The sequence below is a fragment of the Corythoichthys intestinalis genome, chromosome 9 (assembly GCF_030265065.1).
Source record: "Corythoichthys intestinalis isolate RoL2023-P3 chromosome 9, ASM3026506v1, whole genome shotgun sequence".
NCBI classification, from domain to species: domain Eukaryota; kingdom Metazoa; phylum Chordata; class Actinopteri; order Syngnathiformes; family Syngnathidae; genus Corythoichthys; species Corythoichthys intestinalis.
In genome coordinates, this window is record NC_080403.1 from 9012170 (window position 1) to 9037593 (window position 25424).

The 25424-nt window shown below is 42.4% G+C and overlaps 1 protein-coding gene across 3 annotated transcripts in view; it reads left to right on the forward strand.

Annotated features, from left to right (window-relative positions):
- Positions 1–7828: 7828 nt before the first annotated feature.
- Positions 7829–25424, forward strand: part of LOC130921276 (sodium- and chloride-dependent GABA transporter 2-like) — a 93890-nt gene continuing 76294 nt past the window's right edge. The window contains exons 1-3 of one of the 3 annotated variants that reach the window (XR_009064323.1): positions 7829–8301; positions 8627–8811; positions 9055–9189. Coding sequence is in view for 2 of the 3 variants with exons in the window: in XM_057844963.1 (XP_057700946.1) it covers positions 8294–8301; positions 8627–8811; positions 9055–9189 (328 nt within the window). In the remaining variant the exon portion in view is untranslated. The remainder of the gene's footprint in view (positions 8302–8626; positions 8812–9054; positions 9190–25424) is intronic. The other 2 variants (XM_057844963.1, XM_057844962.1) reach the window with 2 other exon arrangements.

Below are 25424 nucleotides of genomic sequence, written 5' to 3' on the forward strand. Positions count from 1 at the left end.
AGAGATTATCAGTGGTCTTGTGTATTTTCCATTTTCTAATAATTGCTCCCACAGTTTATTTCTTCACATCAAGTTGCTTATCTATTGCAGATTCAGTTTTCCCAGCCACGTGCAGGTCTACAATTTTGTTTCTAGTGTCCTTTGACAGCTCTTTGGTCTTGGCCGTAGTGGAGTTTGCAGTGTGACTGTTTGAGGTTGTAGACAGGTATACACTGAGAATGAGTTCACACAAATGCAATTAATACAGTTAACGAGTGGAGAGGACAGAGGAGCCTCTTAAAGCAGTTACAGCTCTGTGAGAGCCAGAACTCTTGCTTGCTTGTAGGTGGCAAAATTCTTATTTTCCACCATAATTTGCAAATAAATTTTTCAAAAATCGGACAACGGGATTTTCTGGAGTTTTTTTCCTCATTGTTTCTCTCGTAGTTGAGGTAGACCTATGATGACAATTACAGGCCTCTCTCATCTTTATAACTGGGAGAACTTGCACAATTGGTGGCTGACTAAATACTTTTTTGCCCCACTGTATAGCCTATGTTGATTTGTATGTTGATGTCTCGTTTATATTATGTTTTGTGTGAACCCCAGGAAGAGTAGCGGATGTGTTCATTAGCTAATGGGGATCCTAATAAAATACAAATGTTCTAGTCTTCAAAGCCACGTTTTTAGCTCATCATCGTCATGTCATTGTCATGAAAAAACTGTTCGTCTAACAAATATTTTCGTTATCGTCATTGTTACGAAACAACACTGAGTGCCCATACTCTGAGCCAACCTTTTTTAACAGCGGCCACTCCTAAAACTTGACTTGGTTGCAAGCATAATGAGTTCTTCTCCAATCGATAAAGGTTTCCTGGTTTTAGCAATACGTTTCCCCACGAGGTGTGATGCTCTCAGTGTATTCACTTTTGTTGCCTCGTTTGCTAGCTTTAGCCACATATTATGCAGAATGGATTTGGTTTTAGGCTCCTCCTCTGGCTCAGCAGGTGGCCTTTTCCCTATAAAAAAGCTGTCCAAAGACTTCGCCGCCCGCAGCACACAGTCAACAGCACCTAACATTACTGTTTATATTGACTGACGCTGAGCTGCTATAGGTGTGCAAACACCCCAGTAATGGCGATCAACCAGTAGAGGGCGACATACACTAATCTCTACTCGGACTAGTAAAGAGGCGCAGGCCAGATGACTGTCGTTAACAAATTATTTATTATTCCTCTACGGCCCCGTAACAAATAAGCCACAGACCGGTACCGGTCCCCGGATCGGTGATTGGGGATCAAGGATATGCAGTACTTATACCTCAAAGCAGTGCACTCAGAACTCGCTCATTGAATTATGGAAAGTGGGATAGAGGCACATTTTCATTCCTTAATTGTCAGCAGAAGTGGCTATACTGATACTGTCTCGTGTCTTGTCAGAGTTGCAAGTTTGACTGTACAAAATGACCTTCCTTGTCGTCACATGATAAAGCTGCAGCTGTGACAACATGTCCCATCATCCAAGTGAATCAATCTGTGTGTGTGCCTGTGTGTCACCTTTTAGAGCTGGAAGTGCCATCTGTGTACATGATCAGGTGATAATGTGTGTGTCAGCACTACAGACAATGGACAAGTCCAAAATGTCCTTCAATGTCTAGCCACACATTTGTGAACCTTTTACCTGGACATAATGCAGGTTATTTATTTTTACCTGAGTTATTCATTCATTTTTAGTTAGTTATTTTGTTACTATGATTTAATTTTTCCACCCTACTTTTGAAAAGCCGATGTTACTACTTTCTACCACCTCATTTTGTTAAAACAGGCCTCTTACTTTTGTCAACCTCCTTGGATAACGACACAATGTTAAAGAAATGTAAGAAGAGTTTGGGAAGGAGATGTAAAGAACTACTTGTATCCAAAGTTTGATTTAAAAAACAATCCAAAAAAAACCCTGTCCTGTTCAGATGCTTAGACACGGAGAATGGTAAATCTGATTGAGTAACTTTTAAAGACTGAAACTGTTTTAATGTGCCACTTTGGAGTTTGATGTACTCCCATTATAATTGTCTATACTGCGTTGTTTATTCAGAGAATCAACTGGACAGAAAAGATGTGAGGGTGGAAAGAGAGAAAGGAAAAAAGAGGGAAAAGTGATATAAACACCTCATTAAACACATGCTATCTGATGTAAGCAGTGTTGTTAATAACAGCATTAGAATATAACGGCGTTACTAACGGCGTTATTTTTTTCAGTAGTGAGTAATCTATTTAATTACTTTTTTCATCTTGGCAACGCCGTTACCGTTACTGAGGATGGAAAGGGGTGCGTTACTATGCGTTGCTATATTGCTTGAATGACGCGAGAAAAGTCTGAGGGAGACAGACTTACCGAGATGACAGAGCAGAGCAGGAGTGGGGAGGAGGCAAAAAAGTTGTGACGCCGAGCAAACGCGATGCTAGGTTGCGCCGATAATACCTGACTGTAGCCGATAGCCTACAAACTACGCCCACATGATATGGTAGATATGGTAGACATGGTAGACGCGGTAGACATCACATACAGTATATATGGAACAAGATGCGAAATGACAGACACGGCAGCGTTAGCAACATGTACAGTATAAGGACTAGATGCTTTAGTAAACAGCGGCCATCTTAAAGCAGTAGACTTCTTAGCAGTGTTGTCACAGATTACTTGAAAAAGTAATTTAATTACTGATTACTGATTACGCCTCAAAAAGTAATCTCGTTACTTTACTAATTACTTCATTATCAAAGTAACTAAGTTACTTTAAAAGTAATCTGTCAGTTACTTTTTACCCATTTTTCTCCCCTTGCCGCCTCAACATAAGAATGACAACAGAAAAATGTCATCACATGTAATTGACTTTCCGATGATTGAATTTAAAGGGGAATATCAGAATTTCGCGCTAGCTTAGCCACTCCGGAGCCCTGAAACTAAGAAATATCTGACAAACTGCTTGGAATTTGTTGAAATCAACTCCAACGACCATTTAAACCCCGCTAACTCTAAGATTAGGCCTAATGTCAAAACTTCTGAATTTCGGCTTATGATTAACAGCATATCAGTGCCAATGTAAAACAATGCAAACTGACTGCACAAAATTGCAAAGGTGGTGGGCGCGGATGCGCGTCCACAACCCGGAAGTAGTCCTCTCAACACACACGCGGTCAATTTGGCCACAAAACGTGGCGGCAACTAAGCACTTTACACTCAATCGGACATACAACACATCCGATAGATGCTAAACGAACACATCACCTCACGGCATAAATGTGCAACACGCATATGATGTAAACAAAGCTTGCCAACTTGGAGCGATGACTGCCCGTCGTTGCTACAGCAAAGCTACGAAGCGGCCGTGCATGTAGGAAGTCCAACCTTTTGCTGATACCCTCCAGAATGAAGGAAAAATACTCACCTTCATTCATGGATATCCACAGATCAACATTCCCTCGCAACGTGTCAACACACGACTCCAATGTCCACCCGCCTGGCCCACGCCTTCAGTCCCAAAACACATGGGACACGAGACCAAAACAGGAAATAGCTAAGGGGTTGTCATGGAAACACGTACCGGGAACCTTTTATTTGAGCATTTTCTATTCAAATGCTCTTCGTACATGACTACAATAATCTTCATTTTACATACGTTATGAGGCGATGAAAAAATAGTAACGTAGCGACACTAAGGAAACTAACTTTAATCAGATTACTGGTGTAGAAAAATGAACGCGTTAGATTACTCGTTACTGAAAAAAGTAATCAGATTACAGTAACGCGTTACTAACTAACGCGTTACTGACAACACTGCTTCTTAGGAAGGCTCTGTTGTAGAGAACCTTCCTAGCGACCTAAGTAACTTTTGATCTAAAATATTCCTAAATTGGCAAAATCATGACTTGAATCTATCTTTAAATGATGAAACAGTTTTAAAACTTACACATGTCAAAAGTAGACAGAAGGGAACTAATGCAATAATGGGAGCAATTTTAATAACTTTTAACGGTTGATTCAGGGTAAAGGTTAAATTAGGGTAAAGAATTGGGCTAGGGCCAATTGTCCCAAAAACCTTTTAAACTTCACATATATATATATATATATATATTTTAATTTAAATTTTTATGTATTTATTTAATTTTGAGGGGGGGAAAACATGAAAATTATTACCATTTACTTTGCCAAGTAACTAATTACTCTTACATTCAGGTAAATGAGTTACTAATGTAATTACTTTTTGGGAGAAGTAATTTGTAACTAATTAATTACTGTTTTAAAGTAAGATTAACAACACTGAATGTAAGTAGCATTGTGGTCTCGATACTATTACTAATATTACTGCGTGGGCAGCATGTGGGGAGGGGATGACTGAAGGATAAGAACATAGGCTAGATAATAGTGTGTTACCGCAAGCAATCTAAGTAATGTGTAGTGGGGAACCCAGTATTAGGAGAAATCACCTGTGAGCATTAATGATTTGACATCCTACTTTTTGCTATGTACTAGCCAATCCTGGCACTAACAGTTTGATATATCAGTACATGTCTAGTGGTATCTAGTCATGCGTGTACACACTGTAATGTGTGTGTGTTAGCCATGTGGAGAATGAACCATAGCCGATGGAGCACCAGCAATTGCCCTAGGACCTATGGCGGTCCTCCAGCCCATCCAAGTCACAACAGACTACACTACAAATTTATAACGTCTTAATTTGATTATTTTCTTTAAATTTATCTCAAGTGAAATAAGATGGATAAAACTCCATCTTGTTTTAAGTGTTAAAGACTAGTTAACAGATTATTGTGTCAGACTATTCCACTTAGTTTAAGTAAATATTATTTTTTAAAATAAGTTTTATTTTCACATAGCTATTTTTCTTATTTCAAGAAATCTAAGTGAATAAAATTTACTTGAAGCACTAGTAATAATAATAGCTAATTTCACTAATTTCTAATATATTTACACTGAAACAAGAAAATTTAAGTAGTTTTAAAGAGGTGTGTTTTTACAATGCAGCCTTCGGTAACAGGATGAGGGAGCGCATAAACCACCAACCCTGCCTCGTCACGCCCACACTCACCATCACCCGCCAGCTTTCAGCCCTGGTACCCACGTCCCGGTGCAGAACAACGCACTGCACTGACACCCCCAAACACGCACACGCATAATGTCTGATGTACAGTAGCTACATCCCAATTCCTTAACAAACTTAACTGCTTAATTTATGGATGGAGGTTTATTTTGATTTAAGAAGGAAAATGACAGCTGAGATTAATGTTTTTTTTTTTTTGTTTTAGTTTTTTTTATTTTTTATTTTGGGGTGCTGCTGCTGCATCTGTGTACATGTAGGTGTGCCTACTACTGTATGCCTACTGTACTACTGTATGCCTGTGCCACGAGGTCGGCGTGTCAGGCACGTCACACCAACATACTGTATAGGCTAGGGGTCAGCAACCCGTGGCTCTGGAGCCACATGTGGCTCTTTGAACCTTCTGATGCGGCTCAGTTTTACTTGGATCAATGAATATTTGATTGAAATTAATTCTAGGGCTTGCAAGATTTAACAAAAAAGTTTAACTTCCCTTTAAAAGGCAGATCAAGTCACTGTTTTGTGTATTAATAGAACATTAATATAACACATTAATTCACCAACTATGTAAAGTTAAGGTTGTCACTGGTAAGGTGTACCCACAAGTCTTTGCTCTATTCACAGGTGCAAAGACTTTATGATATATATTTATATATAGTTCAAAAGTCACTATGTGCGTGTGAATCCTAGTGATGACTATTTTGGCGAAACTTGGTCGAAATGCCTCGTTGAGTGTTAAAGGTTGCCTACCCCTGGTATAGGCAAATATTCGAATGGATTCGACCATTTTTAAAAGGGTGTTCCAAGGGCAATTGGAGAACTGGTAACATCTATTGGTGGCTTTGCCTCATTAAAGTTGATTAAATCCTTGTTGTGCATCTTTGCACTTTGCAGCTGCATAGTGGATTATCATCAGACTCTCTACCCTTTCCTGTAATAAAATGTAATTAAAACTCATCAATGGCAATGAATATGTTAAGGTGGCGAGATGCCTGGAAACGGCAATCACACGTCACTCACTGTAGGCATATTGACTAATGAGCACTTTAACCTCTGACAATATAACAATTTCCCTGATAATTTGAATTTTATGGATGTTTAAAGTTTTACCATGAACACGTTCATTGTTAAATTACACCAGCAATGAGGCTAATTTTACTTCGGAGCGTTTTAAAAATACCACATAGGAGGGTTGTGAAATAATATTATAAACACTACAAGTTTTCACCGCTAGCATTGAGTTTTTGCTCTTGGTGGTATGGTAAACTCACAAGTGTATTTTTGCAACTATAAAAGTAACCACACTGAAATGATTATTGGGGTTATGTTTATTGTTCAATTTATTGTTGATTCCCAAAGAATAATGTTTGCAAGCTAAGCGTATTGTGTATTTAGTGGAAAAACTGCGTGTATGTGTTTGGGTGGTTGGGGGGGTCTTAAAATAATTTCATCTCCAAAAGGGGGATGCTACAAAAAAAAAGTCTGGGAACATCATGTAGCCCCACCCTCTTTACTTTGGACAGCATTGGCAAAAAAGAAGCTCAATCATGACTTCCAACAAATGGCGAAGGTGCAGAGGCTCAAATGCTGCTTTAATGAACCTGTTTCTTTCATTGGTTTCATTTTCAGTCTTGTGCTAGTGGGGAACAATGCCTGTCCATGTTGTGAGGAAGCTGGGGAAAATCCCAGTTTATGGTAAATATCAGAATCTGATATTTTCACTCAGTAAATGAAGTTTTAGCTACAAACAGATTTGTGACAATCTCAAACAATGTCTCTATGTCAGGGTATTGTATAGACGTTCATAGGGAATTTGATTTACAGCACTTATGTATACTGTACACCATGTGAATGTCGAGTCAACTGTCACTACGCGTGCACAAGTCCTCTTCGGGACCAAAATAGTCAATTAAAGCCTTCTCTTAATTTAGCCATGCTCGAAGCTCAGCTGTCGCACAGTTCTGGCAACAAGGAAAACTGTTGAATGTACTTCCGCCCCATAAATCTTTGCTGGTGGACGTCTTGACTATAATCACTCAAAACATGGAGAGGAACTAAGTGCTTTTTCCTTATCCAAACAAAGAGGGCAAACAAAATTTAAATTACTACATCTAAAACACTACTACATTCCATCTAAAATGACTGAAGTTCATAAAGTTAGTGACTGCCATCATTATTTTAACATACTTTGGAATTCTATTTAATCATGAAAAGTAAGCTAAAATGAATGACACCCACAAAAAAAAAAGATTTGATGTGCTCTAACAGCTTTCACTCACCAGTTACACATTATATTTAAAAAAAAAGCTATGCATAGGTGATTATTTTTGTTGTGTTGCACATCAAAAGTTCAAGAACAGTTAATTTTCTATAGACGCTGATGCATGCTTGTTATTTAGGTTATTTAATAATAATAGGTTCCTTGCACTGCCTTCTAAATTCGAGCAACGTAAAGTGTATGTTTTATGTAATTACATAAATACAAGCGTTTGAGCAGCTCAAGATAAACCACATGGAAGCGGCACAGTAGAGGGGAAAAGTTCATGACCATAAAAGCTGAAAAGAGGAAGTAAGTAGTAGGTTATAAAAAGAACAGATAGCCTGAGAGCTTAAAGATAACATAGCTCATGGTTAATGAAAAAAGAAATATTTATAGCGAGATACAATGTCATCTAAATGAATCCCATTGGCTAAAAAGGGCTGTGCGATACATCAAATGATGATTAAGATCTGCTGTTTGCCGTGCAGGATGTTTGTATAGTGACCGGGCTGTTGCCGTTATTTTCTTTTCTCACAATTTACGGCTCAACACGGCAAATTCCCAGTTGGCAGATAAATGCAGCCTGTTTACAGCCACTGACATAACAGAGACTGCTCAGCTGATTTGGTTTAGTTGTTAGCAACTGTGCTAATCTCGGTGACTTGAGCTGCTCCTGTCTCAGTGGAAAAATACAGCGGGGAAGTGGTGTATACCTTGAACCTTTGTCAGAGCCAAACACTTTTTCAAGTGCGGCCGCATGGTGTAGAGCGCAGCGTCTGGCAACAAGGCGACTCAGAGAGGGGAACCATAGCAGCTTTGATTCTCACTCTGGCTCCGCTCATGACTTTTTGTTTGTATAGAGCCTGTGGTGCATCCATCCGAGAGGAATACTGATCACTTTGTTGTTGCTGTAAGCAACTCTCAGGGGAGGGGGCTTTGTGATGGAGGGGTAAGTATTCAGTCTATTTTACTTTAATTCTTCATGGTCAATGTTTTGACTTTTATTTCTAGGACATACTTTAGCTCTAATGGTTACTGCGGCTTTCTGAGAAACACTTGTTGCTGGTGGAAACTTTCCATTGCTGGTAATCCAGCAATCTCAAGTTCAACCAATAAATTAACAAAGACTGAGCGGTGCCAAATACTGGTCATCTGAGTAATTTTGTCTTGAATGCATACATCCGTGTTTGTCCATCCTTATGCAAAGAGAGTGACGGATGTTTGGGATCGGGTTGCGCTCCATTTGTAATTAATCTCCTTTTGAAAATGCCAAGGGAATTCCTGAAAGGAAGCAGCCGTGAAGCGGCCGGTCAAGGCAACAGTCTGGTGAAGAAGACTCAGCTGCTGGACCGTGGCAAGTGGGCAAACAAGTTGGAGTTTCTGCTGGCTGTGGCAGGAACCCTTGTGGGCTTAGGAAATCTCTGGAGGTTTCCCTATTTGTGCTACAAAAATGGGGGAGGTGAGCTTATTTAAGTCGCGTTTTCTCATTTCCTGTTTCCTGCTTTGTGTTGAACAAACGCAGTTAGTCATAATATCGATTAGAATGAGAAGGAAGTAGCTCAAGTGAAGTATGAAGCTGCAGTTGTTTAGAGGACTGCTGAGAAAGGTCAAACAAAATAACCGAAGTATGAAGTTGTTAGTAAATACGCTAAAATCTGCTAGCAAAATCTCACATCAACTGTGTTGGGTTCCCCCCCCACAGGCGCATTTTTGGTCCCATATGTTCTGTTTCTTCTGGCCTGTGGGATCCCAATGTTCTTACTGGAGACAGCCATGGGCCAGTATACATCCCAGGGATGCATTACATGCTGGAGACACTTCTGCCCTTTGTTTGAAGGTTAGTACTGTGAGACACTGAATTTTTAAACATAAACTTACATAATTTAACAGGTGTACAGCACTATCTATAGCGGACTGCTCACTTCTGATATACTCCAAATTAGTAACACCTCTCTCATTTATTGGTTTGGTTGTTTTGCTGTCTTGTAAGAAGTTGGTTGTGACAAACACTTTATTTTTAGCATTTGAAAAAGCTTCACAAGTGTGGTTTGAATGTATTGTGTTCTCTGAGCCTTAAACTAAAAGGAAATTTTCTTGTACTGTCCCATACAGTAAATACATTTTTGTTAGATTTCAATTGAATCATTCTGAGAAACTTTACGCACAATTCAAATGGCTCACGGTAGCATTTCAACAAATAAAACTGAACATTTTTTTCTTACAGTAAAAGGTGCTACAAGAAAAAACATTAATATTATGGAGGGCCTTAATCTGGATAAACAATGACGGCAGATGGATTAGTACAAAAGCAAAACAAAACAAAACAATCACCCAGTCATGGATTAAAGGTGCTTAGTGACCTGAGAACCATCAAATACGGTCCAAAACTCAAAAAGCACTATTGTTTGGTAAAATGACCCACTATTATCGGCACCTGTGCATTCTAGCATATGAACATCAAACCTGAGAAACCTGTGTAACTGACCACACCAGATGTCGTTCACACTGCACATTTTGACGCTACAATTCATTCCAGCCCCTTCGGTGTCAAATTCTCCAGCATGTATACATTGACCTCAGCTTAAACAGCAGTGGTATTGTTATTGCCTAAAATTGCGCCCTACATTCTGTTATCTATGAAGGTTAAAAACGACGGTCACATTTATGTCACACCAAAGCATCATGCTGGTTACAAACAACAATACCTCTTTGTTTGTACTATGTGCCACTTGAAACTTTACAGAGAGAAGACTGCATGCAAATGGTCAGAGGAAAAGGCAAATAGGAATTCAAAGTAGTGGCCAGACCCAGGAAATCACACCGGGTTTGCGAAATAGAGCATTGATAAAATGATACCATAAAACTAAATTACCTCTACAACTGTTATTATCCTGTCTCCGACTGAAATAGACCTTTTTCAGGTAATCTTTTCCACATTTTCCAGTCATTTCAACTTAAAACATTTAAGGTGCAGATGTAGCTAATGGATCAGAAATTTTCACAGGTTGGATTAATACAATCCCTGAATTAAACTGGTATTGGAAACAATACCGATACTGGATCAGATCTCACTCATCCCTAATTCCTACACCTGCTTGGTGCCTCTTTCTGTGGGCAACTCCGTAAAGTAAACTGGTATTGGAAGCAATACTGATACTGGATCAGATCAGCCTCATCCCTAATTCCCACACCTGCTAGGTACCTCTTTCTGTGGGCAACTCCGTAAAGTTATAATAAGTGGAATAAAGTGCTCAAAAGGACTGAACTAGACCTTAAACTGTGTGTTGAGGTGATCCAACTAAGTCTTGTCTTAGCTTCTCATCCTCACACAGCAGTTCGGGCTCTTTCCATATTCCATGTCCCAAGAGGCAGGTTCTGTAGCCAGGGATAGGCCACAACCAAGGCTTTGCCCGTCACCCGGATTGCTTTGCACCCAACTTCCTTGACCCCTCCCAGAGGTGGACAGCCCATCGGAAGGTAGACCCACATTGCCAGTTTGCCGAGCCGTATGAGCATAGGCCCAGCCCCCAGGTACTCAGATGATTGTGCCCCACCTCCAGCCCTGGCTCCAAAGGGGGGCCTTAGTCGGTGCAAGAAAAAACTGTGTCCATATATACAGTATTAATCACCCGAAGGGATCACTTGAGTCGTGCTTAGTTTGGTCCCTCACCTAGCACCTGTTTTCTCTGGGTGACCCTGCCAGGGGCGGTAAATTCAGACTACCTAACCCCTAGTATCTTTGGAACACACCAATACCTTCACCACAATCATGTGATGACTCAGTTTTAGGACATAGGAAGCATCTCAAGCAATTACTGTATCTTCATATACCTTTTTTCAATAAAGTATGAGGTTTTAGTACTTTGCCCCAATCGCACGCTACACGCCCATTAATATTCATGACGTTAGCAACTGTTGCTAAGGGGGGACATGCTGTTGGTCACCAATAGTAAATGAATGGAAATAGTGGACAAAGGAGATATTTACAGAGCTAAACCTACCAATTCTGTCTGAAAATTATGTCCCTGGTGCCAAATTAACTGGTAAAGATATGGAAGAACATACAAATGTTCAGTTAAAGAGATGGCTTGAGTGTTGAGGGCTGAAAAAGAGCCGAGCTGATCCACACCTTTTTCCTTACGCCACTGACAAGGACGTTCTCCTGTTTCAACAAGCTATCTTTTACCCCCATATGCCCTGACTTTCTTATATACTAAATCCTCTGGTTGTCTTACGTCTCTGACCATTTTGGGGGGTAATTTATATTGTTAGTTTTGTGTGGCGATCGCAAATGCTACTCAGTGACAGCAAACAAACACTTTTAATTTTTTCATTTGTAACAAATCTTAATTCTATTTATTTATTTACACTTCCTCCTTACTAAAGACAGTGGCAGTCAGATACCACTTTAATTTTTTTCAGGACAGTCATTGTCAGACAGAAGCAGCACGTCAAAACGCCACGCTAAAAAATGCTGGGATGCTGTGGCAGGCAATGGGTCGGGATTGTCTTTGTAGGTGAATGACTTCACCTTGCTGGTGTTAAACTGGTCTTTCGGACATCCGCACAAGCTTATTCATTGTTCATATTTTTTTCCTTTGAGTCTTTGGTTTCGAGAAATGTATGAAGAAAAGGGAAGGAGAAAAAAAAAAAACTAACAAAAAAACCCCTTGTAATCACTACACAATCTGAAATGTCAAAAATTGTTACTTGATAATTTCTGCGTCCTATGGTATACTGGGGGCGGAATTCAATAAGCTTCGGCTTCTCACGTCTGCCCTTTTCTTTTGGTTGAATTAAATGTAAACACATATTAATGCTGTATTTTTGTTTTGGTTTGTCATGCCTGAAAGGAAAATAAAGAAATAAAGAATAAAGAACACATCTTTAATATGTGGACCTTCGTAATGTCTAAAGTCGTTTCTAGTTTGATCGGCATGTTCGTTTTTGAAAGATTACCGGAGAAAACTAGCAGAAATATAATGGTTTGTATGCGAGGGCGTGTTATAATGTCCCACTTCCGCTTTACGATGCGACGTCACGGTCTAAAAATAGCATTCATGTGGTACGCTATTCACTGGGAAAGTCCTATCCATTTGGACTGAGAGGGGCTGGCAGCAATCGAAAGATAATATCTAGTGTCACTGTTGTACAAGCTCAGCATTGGTGCCACTTTCAAGATGTAGAGTTAAAATGAGATGGTTACAAACACTATAAAAAGACACGCACAAACACACATTTCTCCCTTTACGGTCTGACATAAAACCAAAAATCGTAATATTTCCTGGTTTAGGTCATATAGCATTAGTAAAACTATCATTAAGTTTTACTTGGGTCAAACATTACTCAGGGGTCGACAATATAAATGGCCTTGCCTGGTATACCAGACTCACCGCTGTTCCAGCGATTGAGTCTGGCGACCGTCCGGCGGATCAAATTCCGAGGGCGGAGCAAGCCACAGCAAACAGACTGCGGAGTGGACCAATCAGCGACGGGCAGACGTGACGTTGTTAAAGCGACAAGTAATTAGCGTGAGCGGAGAATAGAGAAGTTTATTCAACATGGCTAGCGCGAGCCATCTTGACTGTTGTCAATGACTTGTTTCGATGTGTTTTTGGTAATTTAAAACTGGTTTTACCGCGGATTGGAACATATTCTCGGCTCTCCCGTTCGCCATCTGTGTTGTTGTAGAGACAACTTTCGGCGCGCAAGAGTGACGTTACTCGTTAAGAACACGTCACGCAAATAAATGAATCTGATTGGACGATTGATTTTGTTCGTTGCTCGAGAGGCCGTTAATGGGCTGGGTCCCAGACTATTTCTCACATTGTTTGAAAAATACAGGGAGAATAGTCTGGCTGTGCCAGGCAATAAATGGCCCGGTTGTTTGGACATACTTTTAAAACTGTCAAGGCCACCAGAATTCTCCAACCACTGGCCCGATGGGGCTAACAAAAATAATGCTTCGATTAAGAAAGAAAAAATCTTATTTCACATTAATTCCCAGTGGTTCCGTGTTTTGATGATATTACGCTATGCTGATCAAAGACAACCTTACAGTCTATGCTCCCAACCGTTGCTCTCCGTGGGGCGTAAACACACCTCGGTCGCTCCCGTGTGAACGCGCGCAATCAGATTACTGCTGCTGATTGATTGTCAGTATCACAGTACCCACCTAACATTATACTACAAGACAACGTGTTTCTTAAACCCCCAGCACACGGTCAAGCACCGGGGGAAAAAAGACAACTTAAGAAAGAGAAATTCACCGGAGGATTTGAGGGAACGCGAAATCCAATATGAAAAGAAAAGGGTGTGAAAGTTTCAGCCCAGTAGTGAGACCGCTGGAATTGGCAAAAAATGAGGTTTACTATAATGTGTGCAGATCAGTGCCCACGTATGCAGACAAAAGAGTTAGAGAAAAGTTAACGTTAACCTATGGAATGGACGTAACGTGATAATTCCTTTGGGTGTCTACAGAGAAAATAATATCACAACGATGGTCTCGCTTGGAAATCGTTAGCCATAATTGCCTTAATCATCTCTTTGACTTCTAAATTGTTGCCACGACAACTGAACCGGGGGAGACTTCCAGAGGGCAGATGTTTTTTTTTTTTTGTGTGTGTGTTTGTTTCCCGGAAACAATAAAATATGTATAAGTGGTCAGTGGAGTCGATTTGGCTTTATTTATGTTTCTGATTTGGTTGTTCGTGTTCCGGGTTGGTGTACCCCGTAAATTTGAAAACGGGTAAATCCTGACGCCACATGGCAGTTTGTTACATGCCAACATAACACAAAAATGGACGCCCTGTATTGACTACCCGGGCATCAGGACACAAAAATCAGCCTACTGAGGAGGAGATGAAGGAAGAACTGACTATACTGGAGTGATTATGGATATAATTATGGAATTGGAATAGGATTATTTGCATTAGATACATGTTTTTGCACCGTTTTGCTGCACTTTTCATCGAATCTACCTAAAAAAAATAAAAATAAATGTTGTTCATGTTATTCAAGCAAATTTTTCTTTTTCATGATTATTGGGATGAATAACTGACATGTTAAGCTGGGCCAGTGGTTTTGATAGTGGGGCTTCTGTGGCTAATTTCTCTTATTGTCTACCCCTAATTATTTAAATTGCTCCCACATGCATGTCAACAATTCAAGAGAAATTCTGGCCAATTCCTACTCACATAACTGGTGTATTCAGCCATGGTTTTGGCTACCTGCCTTTTCAGCTCTGCTCATATATCTTCAGTAAGAATGAGACCAGGACTTTGCGATTGTCAGTCCAAATCATTGACTCAATTATCCCTAAGCCACTTTGTAACCAGTTTTTTAGAAGACACATTTGCACCTGAGCTTTGAACGTCCTGTCTGATGTTTGACATATTTTTTTTCAGTATTTCAGTGTTTACAAGACTGATTCAATATGTAAAACACCTGTATAGAAGAGCCTCAACAGTTCTTTAGGCAGGTCATGCTTCCTCAACAGTTGCATCCTCTGCTTGCCTTTTTGCATATGGAGTTAAAAGTTGGCCTCGGCATAGGCATAGTAGTCTTACTGTCATTACTACTTTCAAGAGGGTGAAACAAATGACTACCAGAACCAGTTTGTGAAAGCTGGAGAAACAGTTGGCAGCTCAGAAGGTAGTAACCAGGTTCGACATGGATTCACACCCCTTTTGAAGGCGGAACCTGACAAACGACGGACCAAAAATAGGCTCTTCTGGGTTAGGTTTCTGAGAGGAGGGAAGTGTTGCATGGTTCCAGTACCTGGTGAGAGAGGAGGACAGGGTATAGAAGCATGAGAAGAAGAGTGAGTTTTGAGTGAGAAGTTTTCAAGCCTTCCCAGAGTAGTACTGCAAGAGATCTATGCGATTGCAGACAAGGTGTATGAAGCAACACCCTAAGAGAGGAAGGGGTTTGATATGAAGGAGTAGAGGAGAGTGAAGCAGTCTTAGACCAAGAATCAAAGGACTGCTAAGAGCAGCAAAATAAAGAAAGAGCTGAAAGTTCTGAAGAAACAACACAAGAAAACAAGTAATGGAAAGGGCAGCACTGGCAAAGCTCAAATAATCTAAGAAACAGGCTCTTAATCCTGTGCGTAGCTGAACATCATAGGATATAGAAGTAGAGGGCAAAGCGATTTTCTACTACTGCTACTCAGCAATTTTTTTTTTTCATAGTGTAGCTAAGTGACCAACAGATTGGTTCCTCAAGAATGTGTACATTAACTGTTGCAGAAAGGCCTCTCTGTGCCAGGCCAGGATGTTTAGAACACGTATGTTGTGATGCAACTCCTCAGAGAAGTGAGGAGAACAGGGGAGCCTTGGTGGTGTTGTGGCTTTGTTTGGCCAATGCTTCAATACCCTACAAATGGTTCTTGAAACTCTGCAAAGGCATTATGTTTCAGCCCCGGTGTGTAATTTCATCCAGGAGAATAAGACCAGTCTGACCATCCCAACAGGATCAAGGATGCCCGATTGGCACAGATTGGGACTGGACATCATCACAGACTGCACTGTGTCGTGTGTCAGTGATCCTGTTTTCTCTGGTGATGGATATACTGGTGAAGTCCAAGCCGGGAACCGCCAGTGTTGTTAATAACGGCGTTAGAGTATAACGGCGTTACTAACGGCGTTATTTTTTTCAGTAATGAGTAATCTAATGAATTACTTTTCTCATCTTGGCAACGCCGTTACCGTTACTGAGGCGGGAAAGGCGTGCGTTACTATGCGTTACTAAGTTGGTTGAATAAAAAAAGTCTGAGAGAAACGGACTCACGGAGACGAGAGAGCAGAGCAGGAGTTGCAACCGCGATGCTAGGTGGCTCCAATAATACCTGACTGTAGTCATAGCCGACAAACTACGCCCACATGACACGGTAGATATCATATTATAGAACTAGATGAAAATGACAGACACAGCTGCATTGGCAACATGTTTTAAGGACTACATGCGTTACTAAACAGCCGCCATCTTAAAGCAGTACACCTCTCTGGAAGGCTCTGATGTAGATATCCTTCCTAGCGAACCTAAGTAACTTTTTTTTTTTTTTTTTTTTTTTTTTTTTTAAATCTAAAATGCTCCTAAATCGGCAAAATCTTAACTTAAATCTATCTTTAAATGATGAAACAGTTTTAAAACGTACATATGTTTAAAGTAGACAGAAGGGAATTAATGCAATAACGGGAGCAATTTTAACAACTTTAACGGTTGATTCACAACTTTAAATGACTTCCACACATAGCAAAGGTTACTTTCTAGTTATCCCAATACCCTCTAGATAAGTGGAGGGTAAAGAATTGGGCTAGGGCCAATTGTCCCCCAAACCCTTTAAACTTCACATTGCGTGACCTTTTTTTTTTTTTTTTTGAGGAAAAAAAAAAAAAGAAAATTATCACTAGTTACTTTGCCAAGTAACTAATTACTCTTACATTCAGGTAACTGAGTTACTAACGCAATTACTTTTTGGGAGAAGTAATTTGTAACTGTAATTAATTACTTTTTTAAAGTAAAATTAACAACACTGGGAACCGCTAACCAAAAAACATTCTTTTTTAAGACCTGATAGTGGCAATGCCTAATAGTGACATTGATCAATCCCTGGAGGCAGATAGATCCTGGGATGAGGAGAGACTGATTGGATAGGCCATTAAATCCATCTAAATCTATTCATGTAAAAGGGCAGAGTACCAGAAAACATCTGATTCTCCATTACACCCATCCTGTCAATTTCTGAGATGCACATCAACATCGTTGAAAAATTGTTGACAACAGCCACAGGGTTACAACCTCCAGGAGTGAAGAAAGAGTGTTACTTCAAGAATATGGAAAAGTCAGGCCTTCCAGAAATTCCCTTAAACCTGGATTCATCACCATTTGATTCTGCCAACTTCTCCTCCTATAAGTTTTCCGATCAGCACAAAGAGTCAGTTGCTACCTCGTGAGATGGTTAGGACTACCAAAATCTGGGCAGCATCCCCATCAAAGGTTTGCTCTACCCTTCAAATCCATAGAGGATATGTTTAAGGTTGTTACAGTCCGCGAATGCGGAGAACAAGATTGGACCCAAAAACAGACAACAGAAGGGAAGCGTTCGGGGATTTATTAATCACAATCAAAACAAACTCGCGAACGCGGAAAAAGGGGACTAACAAAAGGGGTCCGTGACATACAGGTCGACGGGGATCAAAAAACGCGAAAACTGAGCAAAGGGCAGATAGCCAAAAAGACAAACAAAAATACACTCGATACCTGCACAAGGTAGAGGATCCCAAAGCTAAGACGTCTGACGAACTAGATGACAAATACAGAGCTGCTCGAAAGCAGTATGTGCGAATGGCGACCAGCAAACTAATCTCTCGGCACCGTTGTGTTGGTTCACCACCGTTTATATATTAGTGTTGATTAGCTGGAACTTGCTGCCGGTGTGACGTCACGAATGCTCCCACAGCTGGCTCTGAAAACAAACAAAATCTAACCAGCAGCAGATCATGACAAAGGTTGTACTTGCAAGATGGGTACTTAGACCTAGTGTCGCAGAGCAGGGGTAGATGTCAGAAATGGCAAGAAATACAGAGCAGCTGAGAACAAACTGAGGCCTGATCAACCTCAGCTGGGTCCCCTGAGTAAGGAAATCTGATTTACGAATGACCCAAAATACCTGATGGACTCGGGTAACATCACCGATGCTATGCCTTAGCTTTTCACTTGGAGACTTTGTGACTGAAGAAAGTGTTGAATAAGTGTCCAACATCAACACAATATTAATAAAATCAAAGTTTTTTTTAGATTCTTGAATTTTAACAACTAGGGAATATATAAATATTATCCAAATGACCTCAAACTGAAACATTTAAATATGATTTCATGTCAGGCAGTGGAGGAAAAAGTGTTTGTCTTTTTAGTGTGAGTAAACTACTGGGGCGTCCGTGGCGCAGTTGGTGGCTCAAGTTGTCCCCGGATAACCTGACTAAGGCTGCCCACTGCCGAAGTGCCATTGGACAAGGCACTGAACCCTAATTTGCCCCGAGTGCTTTGGCAGCACAGCAACACCGTTGGTGTGTGATGGGTGAATGTGAGCTAATGTAAAGCCTTTTGAGCACAGTGAATAAAAGTGAGCATAAATGGGCTATACAAGTACTCACCTTTGATCCTTTCTACTTTATATTTGACCAAAAAAAGTTGCTCATGTTTATCATAAACTTGAATTAATCTCAGGCTGAGTAACGTACAGACATCATGTGGGTTAACAGGTGTTTCACAGATGGACTGAAGCATCTGTATTCCTTTCTTTATCCACTTCGAGTAGATAAGATAACAACTCAAAAGTACAACCGTATATTTAGGGCAGGGAAGGAAACGCCACATTAGATGCAGCAGTCAACTCTATTTTCATTTCTATCCCAAACTGTGTTTTACATAAAGTACAAAATGATACAGTTGCAAAAGTAATGCTTTCTTCATCCATTTTTGACTGTCTGTCTTGCGCATGGCAAAGCGCCATGAGTGCCCAGATTGCAATTCAAACAGCCTACTGGGCATAACCATCATATTGATGACTAAAGCACAAAAACTCTGGGACCCCCCCCCCCCCCACACACACACACACTTTATAAGAATACACAGTTTTTGACCTAAACTATATATTACCGTATTTTTCGGACTATAAGTCGCACCCGAGTATAAGTCGCACCAACCATAAAATGCCCAACGAAGAGGAAAAAAACATATATAAGTCGCACTGGAGTATAAGTCGCATTTTGGTGGGAAATTTACTTGATAAAATCCAACACATAAAACAAATATGTCATCTTGAAACGCAATTTAAAATGAAAATACAATAGAGAACAACATGCTCAAAAAGTGTACAGTTTGATCATGTTACATGATGCATGAACAACGAAATGCGAACGTGGCCGGTATGTTAACGTAGCATCGCTATTAAGAGTTATTCAGATAAATATAGTGTAAAGAACATGCTAACAAGTTCACCAAACCATCAGTGTCACTCCAAAACACCAAAATAACACGTGAAAGGATAAAATAATGTGTTACACATAAATCGCTCCAGAGTATAAGTCGCACCCCCAGCCAAACTGTGAAAAAACTGTGACTTATAGTCCGAAAAATACGGTATGTGTAATGTAGCCCTCCTCGCCTAATCATCAAAATAAAAATGATAAGAAATTCCGTCCAATGGAAGGTCTTGAACTTTGGCCATTTGTCTGTGTACTGTTTTTTAATTGACCTACATTGCATTTATGATTGGGTGCGAAGGAACATTAGAGTCATACTGAAAACAAATACGCTTATATAATGAGGAAATTCAGTGAGAAGTTACAGGCATAATGTTATAATCATAAACTCCAATGGAAAAAGACACCACGCTGCGAGATTAGATTTAAGGGTTATAAATTCATAACATTGCATGGGCTGAATCAGCATGGATTATCAAGGATACTATTTCAAATTCTTTTATGTGAGTAGTACAGCAATTGTTTTTCCATCAACCAATTGACAGTGCAGCAACAAAGAAAGAGCAAAGAAAAAAAAAACAAAAACAAGAAGAAAATAACTAAGAAGAACAGGGTATTCAGATTAAACGTTATGGGGAAAATGGTCATTCATTTTTCACCCACAAAGACAAAGAAGGTTAGATTTGTAAGATGTGCAGGTGTGTGTGTTCCCTTTATAAAAGGCAGGTGTAAAGATTTTAAAAAATATTTTAAAGATTTTTTTATCCCCTTCATTCACTTTTTAAACTGCGTACCTTCATCAGGGCCATGGGTGAGCTGACGCCTGCAGCGGACTTTTTGCAGGAGGAGGCTAAACCCTGCTCACTACTCAGTTGCAGGGCACAGACAGACAATCAGCCAACCACTGATGACATAAAGCACAAAAAAAGTCTTTAAAGGGATACGCCAGTGGTCAACATAAATAAATTAATTACTTGGGTCAAAGAAACGAGTGTTCTTAACAAAGCCTGCCAAATTTGAATTAATTAAAAAAAATATTTTAGGAATATTTGAAAAAGATAATTTAATATGATAGGCATTTCCGTCGGCTAGAATTTCCTTAAAATTTAGTGGGCCCTTGGCAGTATTGTAGCCGTATTCAGCCATTCATTGCTGGCTGGTGCTGAAAAACATCCATTGTGCGGGATCCCACAGTGCTGCTGACCACGGACCTTCGGTAGCACTGGAGCCAACCATAATGTATTCAATGCTGCACAACGTGCCGCTACCTGTGTGGCTTGCAAGGCATGCTGCTTTGTTGTTCGTGGCCAGCTGTTTGTCTCACCTACACAAAGCCTAAATAACATAAATCGCATATACTGTACATGCGAAGGATGATGTATTTGGGGGTCGGTGGCTGTAACTTTGCGGCACAGCTTGATGGCACAGTAACTGAGAAAGCTGCACTTGTGCCGGGGCGGAAAGCAACAACTGACAGTGCGCTTAGCTGTATATAGTGGTAGGAGCGAGCCAGAAAGCAAAAGTTCCAGGTGATGCCATCTGGCCTTCTTTTTAGGCCTGCTCAAAAATATTTGGTACGTGAGCAGACAAAAGTATTTCTTGCTGTTGTTTGAGGCATTTGCTCATTTTCATCACTTACAGTGGGCAAACAAGTATTTAGTCAACCACTAATTGTGCAAGTTCTCCCACTTGAAAATATTAGAGAGGCATGTAATTGTCAACATGGGTAAACCTCAACCATGAGAGACAGAATGTGAAAGAAAAAAACAGAAAACCACATTGTTTGATTTTTAAAGAACTTATTTGCAAATCATGGTGGAAAATAAGTATGTTCAATACCAAAAGTTCATCTCAATTCTTTGTTATGTACCCTTTGTTGGCAATAACTGAGGCCAAACGTTTTCTGTAACTCTTCACAAGCTTTTCACACACTGTTGCTGGTATTTTTGCCCATTCCTCCACGCAGATCTCCTCTAGAGCAGTGATGTTTTGGGGCTGTCGTTGGGCAACACGGACCTTCAACTCCCTCCACAGATTTTCTATGGGGTTGAGATCAGGAGACTGGCTAGGCCACTCCAGGACCTTGAAATGCTTCATAGGAAGCCACTCCTTTGTTGCCCTGGCTGTGTGTTTGGGATCATTGTCTGCTGAAAGACCCAGCCACAGGTCATGTTCAATGCCCTTGCTGATGGAAGGAGATTTTCTCTCAAAATGTCTCGATACATGGCCCCATTCATTCTTTCCTTTAGACAGATCAGTCGTTCTGGTCCCTTTGCAGAAAAACAGCCCCAAAGCATGATGTTTCCACCCCCCATACTTCACAGTGGGTATGGTGTTCTTCGGATGCAATTCAGTATTCTTTCTCCTCCAAACACGAGAACCTGTGTTTCTACCCAAAAGTTCTATTTTGGTTTCATCTGACCAGAACACATTCTCCCAGTCCTCTTCCGGATCATCCAAATACTCTCTAGCGAACCGCAGATGGGACTGGACGTGTACTTTCTTCAGCAGGGGGACACGTCTGGCAGTGCAGGATTTGAGTCCCTGGTGGCGCATTGTGTTACTGATAGTAGCCTTTGTTACTGTGGTCCCAGCTCTCTGTAGGTCATTCACGAAGTCCCCCCGTGTGGTTCTGGGATTTTTGCTCACCGTTCTTGTTATCATTTTGAAGCCACGGTGTGAAATCTTGCATGGAGCCCCAGATCGAGGGAGATTATCAGTGGTCTTGTATGTCTTCCATTTTCTTTTCTTTTTTTTTTTTTTTTAAACCTGTCCTGTTCAGCTGTTTGACACAGAGAATGGAAGTCTAAGTGCCCAGATTCTGAACAGTTTTAATGTTTCACATTGAGAGTCTGACATACTCCCATTGTGATCATTCAAAATACCTTTTTATTATGACAAAGCAGCGAACAGGAAGGGATTATGGGGGGACAGAAGAAAAGAAATACAAGAGAAGAAGGAAAAGAAACACATACACAAACAACAACTAGAAATACATTGAACATCTAAACTAGTTACTAATATGCTGGTGCTATCGTCAGCGAGATGTATTTCCGGTTTACACCATGTGGGGGCCTATTGGCCAGTGAAAGAGGAGAATGGGGGTGGGGGTGTCTATAAGCCTATAAGCTAAGTGATTGAAAGGGGTAGAGTGTACACAAATCAGTTCTGTGATCTAGAACCCAGTAATCGTGTGAATCTCTTATGAGTAAGCCCGTTGGCGACCAACCCTACGCCGCCACATCGCCAATCCCGGCACCGGGACCCCCGACCCGAGAATGCCCTACCACATCCAGCAGCACGCAGGCCCCACCGGGCGCGCGACAGCCACGCAGACGGGCGGAGAAGCCGCGCGGGCGCCAACCCAGGGCCACAGCCCCCACCCAGCCAGCCCGGGGAGGGAGGGAGGGAGGGCGGGCGCGGGGGCGGGGGGCCATGCGCAGCCCATCCCTCCTCCCGCAGCCCAGCAAAGGAGCCATCGTCCCCCCCCGGGACCCAGGGTGGTCCCCCGGGCCACCCGCGCACCCATCAACCGGCCTTCAGGGATGGCAGGAGGGGACGCATCACCAACCCCACGCCTACACCCACCCCCGCCTGCCCACCCGGGCCACGAGCCACAGCCGCAGCCCCCCAACCGGCACGGCACGCCACGGGACCCCCAGCGGCCCACCAAGCCCCAGGCAAGGCAGGGTCCCCCGCCGGTGCAGGCGACACCCCGCTGATACACCGGCGCCCAGCCAGCGACCCGCGACGGAGCGCAGGGTGGATGCCCAGCCAGAGAAGAGAGGGGAAGGTGGAGGCAGGAGAACGCCCAGGAACTGCCACGGGGCGATGCAAGATCGGAGACCCGACCCCCCAACCTACTCCCGCGGCCGGCAGCCGAGGCAGAGGGGAGGCCACACCCCAGGAGCCACGCCATATAAAAAAGTGTGGGACCCACCTACCACCCTATTACTGTGGCTGCCAGGTTCCCGACTGGCAGCCATCACCCAGCACCGTGATGGGGGTGTGAGGGGAGGGTAGTGCAATGTATGCATTAAAATAGGAGAGCTTGGCTTGGGGCAGTGGGACCGCAGCATGGAGCTTCTGCCCAGCCGCCCGTCCCACCGCCCTTTGCCAGAGCTCTCCTGTGGAGTATGATGTGTGGTGCATTTAAAAAAGGTGCAGAGATGGCGGGGCCTGTGGTGAGGAGGCAGCCGTGAGGTACCCCCACCCCCAACAGGTCCCAACCATCCCACAACCTTGGTGTGTGGTGCATTAAAAACAGGGGGGAGCCGGGCCGGGACTGTAAAGCCCCGTCCCAACTCTCCCCGGAGAAATGTATGAGCATGTAAGTGCCAAGGTGAAAAATATTTACAGTGCCGAAGTGAGAAGTGCGTGAGTTAAGAGGCAGGCTCCCGCGGGCGTGGCCCCGTCCACCAGAACCACCGGCCGCAGGGCAGAAGAGGCGTCAGGGCCCCGATCAATCCCCGCCCCAGACCGCCCACGGCGCCTCCGCGACCGCCCCCCCCCCCCCCACCCACCGAGCACCCACCCCGCACCCCGAGCAGGCGCCACACCAAGCGCCGGCGACCAGGGGACGTCCACCCCACCGGCAAGGGACAGCAAGCCTCACCCAAGGCCCCGCGGGCCCCAAGAGGCCCCGCCAACGACCCCGCCGGCCGGGGGGCAGCAGCGGCCGCCGCGGCCCAGGGAGGCGGACAGGGCCGGAAGCAGACCAAGGGGACGGAAGCGCGCCCCCCACAACCCACCCCCGGGCCAGGAGGGGCGCGCGGCATGACACCAGAGGGCACCTCCCCGGCACCCGGTACAGGGAGACGCGGCTCCGGCCGGGCGGACCTGGGAGGGAACCATGGCTGCCGCATGCACCCCCCGGCCCCCACCCCCATGTCTTCCATTTTCTAATAATTGCTCCCACAGTTGATTTCTTTACACCAAGCGTTTTACCTATTGCAGATTCAGTCTTCCCAGCCTGGTGCAGGTCTACAATTTTGTCTCTGGTGTCCTTCAACAGCTCTTTGGTCTTGGCCATAGTGGAGTTTGGAGTGTGACTGACTGAGCTTGTGGACAGGTGTCTTTATACCGATAATGAGTTAAAACAGGTGCCATTAATACAAGTAACGAGTGGCGCCTCATTAGACCTTGTTAGAAGAAGTTAAACCTCTTTGACAGCCATAAATCTTGCTTGTTTGTAGGTGACCAAATAATTATTTTCCACTGTAATTTGGAAATAAATTCTTTAAAAATCAAACAATGTGATTTTCTGTTTTTTTTCCACATTCTGTCTCTCATGGTTGAGGTTTACCCATGTTGACAATTACAGGCCTCTCTAATCTTTTTAAGTAGGAGAACTTGCACAATTGGTGGTTGACTAAATACTTATTTGTCCCGCTGTATCTTCAAACATAATTAATGTATTTAGAAACAAGTCATTGACATGACGAGAGTCTCCCTTGAATGACCCAACATCAGGGGTTAATTTGTGCCGGATCCTGCCGGAACAAGATCCGGCACCTCTTGATTTTGGCCTCCCTGTGTTCAGGGACTTGTTTGGGCAGATCCAGCACCTCTCGTGTATAGAAAATAATATTAATATATATTTTTTAAAAATTTATAAAATAAAATATTAATACGCATACATTCATTTAGAGCACAAATCCCAAGAATTGCATGTCATTTTTAGACATTTAACGTCATTTGAAAGAGTCGGAGATTTGTTGATGCACTGAAAAGCTGGACCAACAAATCGCGCCCCTGACATTAAAAAAAAAAAAAAAAAAAAAAAGCAGCTAGGATCAAACGGTATTTCAACATGCCAAAAAGACAGTTGCATTTACTGTCTTTTTAGAAAAAGAAGGAAGATGGTTCTAAATGAGTCAGAAAAGCAATAACCGGCGATGAGGGCAGCTACAGCAATCATGCTAACGGCAGGACAGGGTGCAGCAGGAGGCTAGCACTGCGGCAGCTAGCCAGGTTCACCGACAGCCAGCCAAGCCGGGGCAGGAGGCTGCTACCGTGGCAGCAGCTGGTCAGGTTCAGCGCCACCCGGTGTGAGGGCCAGATACAGCGCCAGCAGTCAGCCAGG